Consider the following 2,967-nt stretch of genomic DNA (forward strand, 5'->3'; position numbering starts at 1 on the left):
ACGTTGGTTGCTGGGCGCGCGCAAGTGTGTCTTGAGCCCTTGCACGGGGCGCTGGCTTGTGTCGGGTGGTGGTGTGCACGGCAGGTGCATTATCATCACCATCAAGAGCGTGTGTGTGGCCACCCGCAGCTGTGCCGGTCTGGAGAATACTGCGCGCCTGCCGGCCCGCCGCGCATACTGCCCCCGCTTGTCGCACGCAGTGGCCCCCTCTTCTGCGGCGCCAGGCGCAGTAAAACCTCAATTCTGTTGCCGCGTTTGCTGCAACCCCTGTATTGCACACACCCCATCCAGGTGGCCGGCACCGAGATGGGCGTGACAGAGCCCGAGGCGACCTTCAGCGCCTGCTACGGCGGCGCGTTCCTGGTGCGCGGCCAAGGCGGCCCGCGGCTGCGCGACCCGCTCTCGCGGGGCGTGCGCCCTCTGTGGCGCATGCGCCTTGCGTGAATTAGCTGGGGCGGGCGGCTGTGGCGCTGCTGGTGCCGGCGGCTGGATGGACTTTGATCAAATAGAGGGGGGTGGGCGGCGGTTCGCCACAACGCAGTCCCCTTGTCTTGATCGGCTTGGCCGCGGTCCACAGGGTGGGCCTCGGCCCCCGCTCCTTCATGGCCCAGTCAAACCTTGGTCAACCCCCGGTCAACCCTGCAGGTGTGGCACCCCATGAAGTACGCCGCCATGCTAGCCGAGCGCATGTCGAAGCACGGCACCAAGGCGTGGCTCGTCAACACCGGCTGGACGGGCGGGAGGTGGGTTTGACCAACCCATTTGCAAGCGGCGACCTGTTTGTACAGCTGACGGGTGCAGGCCAGATGCGTTGTCCTTCAGCGCGCGAAGGGAGGGGGGGCCCCTTTCCGATGTGTCAGGTCCCTCCTGGCTCACAAGCTCTCCAATACATTGTCAGACTGCGCGGCTTTGAATAACACGCGCCCACCTCGAGGCTCCTGGCGCCTCATTTCTCACCCCGCCCAAAGCACGCACAGACGCACGCACGCACGCACGCACCCACGCGTGCACGCACGCACGCACGCGTCCCGCAGCTACGGCGTGGGCCGGCGCATGAGCCTGAAGCACACGCGCGTCATCATCGACGCCATCCATGCGGGAGAGCTCGAGGACGTGGATTACGAAACGCTGCCCCTCTTCGGCCTCAAGGTAGGTGATCTGATCTGTGATCTGTATGATCTGTGACCCTGACTCAACACCTGGCCATGAGCGACAGCAGGTATAAACCCGGCAGTGTCGCAGGCAGGGGTGTATGTGTCTGGGGACAATGTACGCACCTGCGCCTGATGATGCGGGCCGGCTGCCCAGGAGCGCTGGACTGTACTTCACATTGGCGCGTCTGGACCAAAGACCACCGCCGCCGGCCGGCCGCATGTGGTGCCGTGCGCCGCGCAGGTGCCCGCCAGCTGCCACGGCCTGCCCCACGAGGAGCTGCAGCCCCACGAGGCGTGGGGCGACGACGAGGCGTACGCGGGCACGCTCACCCACCTGGCGCGCCTGTTTGTGGACTCCTTCAAGCAGTACCTGAAGGTCGGCATATTCTAATATATCTTGTTTTGGCTGGCAGCGCAGTTTGACTGCTGCACGGCCGATGTTAAGACGGCGCCGGCCCTGAGGCGGGGATGTTTGTCCGCTCGCCTGGAATGGTCGCATTATTCTTGGGATGTTTGCCGGCATGCTCGAGTCTGCGGCAGCGTTGGCGGCGCTCATGCATGCAGCCCTTGTGCACGCATGGCGCCGGCAGTCGCGGTCCGCTGACGCGCCTGATGGTCCTTCTAGTGGGCGACGTCGGAACGCTGCAACACTGCTCCCAATCCTGGTTCCACCCCCAAATCCTATTCCTTATCCAAACCATAATCACAATCTGGTCAAACACACCCCGGCAGGACGCGGACGAGCACGTGGGCGCTGACATGGCGCAGCTCATCCTCACAGGGGGCCCCTCACTGGCAGAGCTGGAAGAGGCCGAGGCCAAGTGAGCTATTAAACACACAGACCAGCCGGCCGCCTGCACGCGAAACCGCTGCATGCTCGCACGCGCGTCTTCGGCCGCGGCGTCAGCGTGGCGCGGCCGTGGGCGCTGCCGGGAATGCGCCCTCGCTCGTCAGCCAGCGGCCGCCACTCGCCGCACGCGCCCTTGGCGGCTGCTTGCTGCGTGCGCGGCGGCGCGCTCGCGTGCGATGGCTCGCTCCCGGTTGTCAAGCCCCCCAGCACCATCGCCTTGACCCCTACCCCCAGCTGCCGCCAACTCGCTCCTCATTGCAAACCTCTTGAACCCGCGCACCCCTTGCCACTATCTCCCAGGTATGCCAAGATGGGGGACGCCTACAAGCCGCCGATGACGCCCAGGCGCCGTCCCGCCAAGGGCGCCCGCGGCGCCGCCCACCACGCGCCGGCCGCGCCGCAGGCCGTCGCGCCCGGTGGCGGCTCGAACGGCCAGCTCGCTGAGTGAGAGCGAGCCATCCAAGGTCGGATCCCTGAGAGGCCGCCGGGCCCTGGGTGGCGGCGCTGGTGGCGGGGGCGCGCTTGGTGTTTTGCCAGACAATTATCGCCGCTGTTGGGCAGGTGAAATGAGGTCGCACCAATGCACACCTCATGGTTGCAATCCGAACCGGTTTTTCTTCAAGGCAATAGTACTGCTGCACTGCATGGCACTCCGGCGGCCGATTCAGCCCAGCCGGGCACCCCCAAACGGGTTGCAATAGATGACTCCCGTGCCCTCACTGATACCAGCTGCTGGCCGCCCCGCTGTTGCAGCCGTGCCGGCGAACGGCCAGACCCAGGTGCACGTTTTAGTGCAAGGGGTGCTGCGTTTGTTGACTGTGAAGCGTCCTTGGACGGATCCCGATTCTTAAAGGGGGTTGAGGGGCATCCCTACATTGCAAAACACACCAGCACTGGTCCCCAGGCCGCGCCAAGGCCGCACGCACCCGCACTCGGTCCCTGGCACACAAACCATCACAACGC

General features: G+C 65.6%; 1 protein-coding gene across 1 annotated transcript; it reads left to right on the forward strand.

The window, feature by feature from the left end:
- Positions 1–306: 306 nt before the first annotated feature.
- On the forward strand, positions 307–2,452 carry MNEG_9496 (phosphoenolpyruvate carboxykinase (ATP); the record flags this gene model as incomplete). Its single annotated transcript, XM_014042030.1, has 6 exons — positions 307–363; positions 646–743; positions 1,035–1,149; positions 1,396–1,530; positions 1,887–1,975; positions 2,305–2,452. The coding sequence occupies 6 exons, from the start codon at positions 307–309 to the stop codon at positions 2,450–2,452; spliced, it is 642 nt and encodes a 213-aa protein (XP_013897484.1).
- Positions 2,453–2,967: the final 515 nt, after the last annotated feature.

The sequence above is a fragment of the Monoraphidium neglectum genome (assembly GCF_000611645.1).
Source record: "Monoraphidium neglectum strain SAG 48.87 unplaced genomic scaffold scaffold01958, whole genome shotgun sequence".
In the NCBI taxonomy this organism is placed as follows: Eukaryota; Viridiplantae; Chlorophyta; class Chlorophyceae; order Sphaeropleales; family Selenastraceae; genus Monoraphidium; species Monoraphidium neglectum.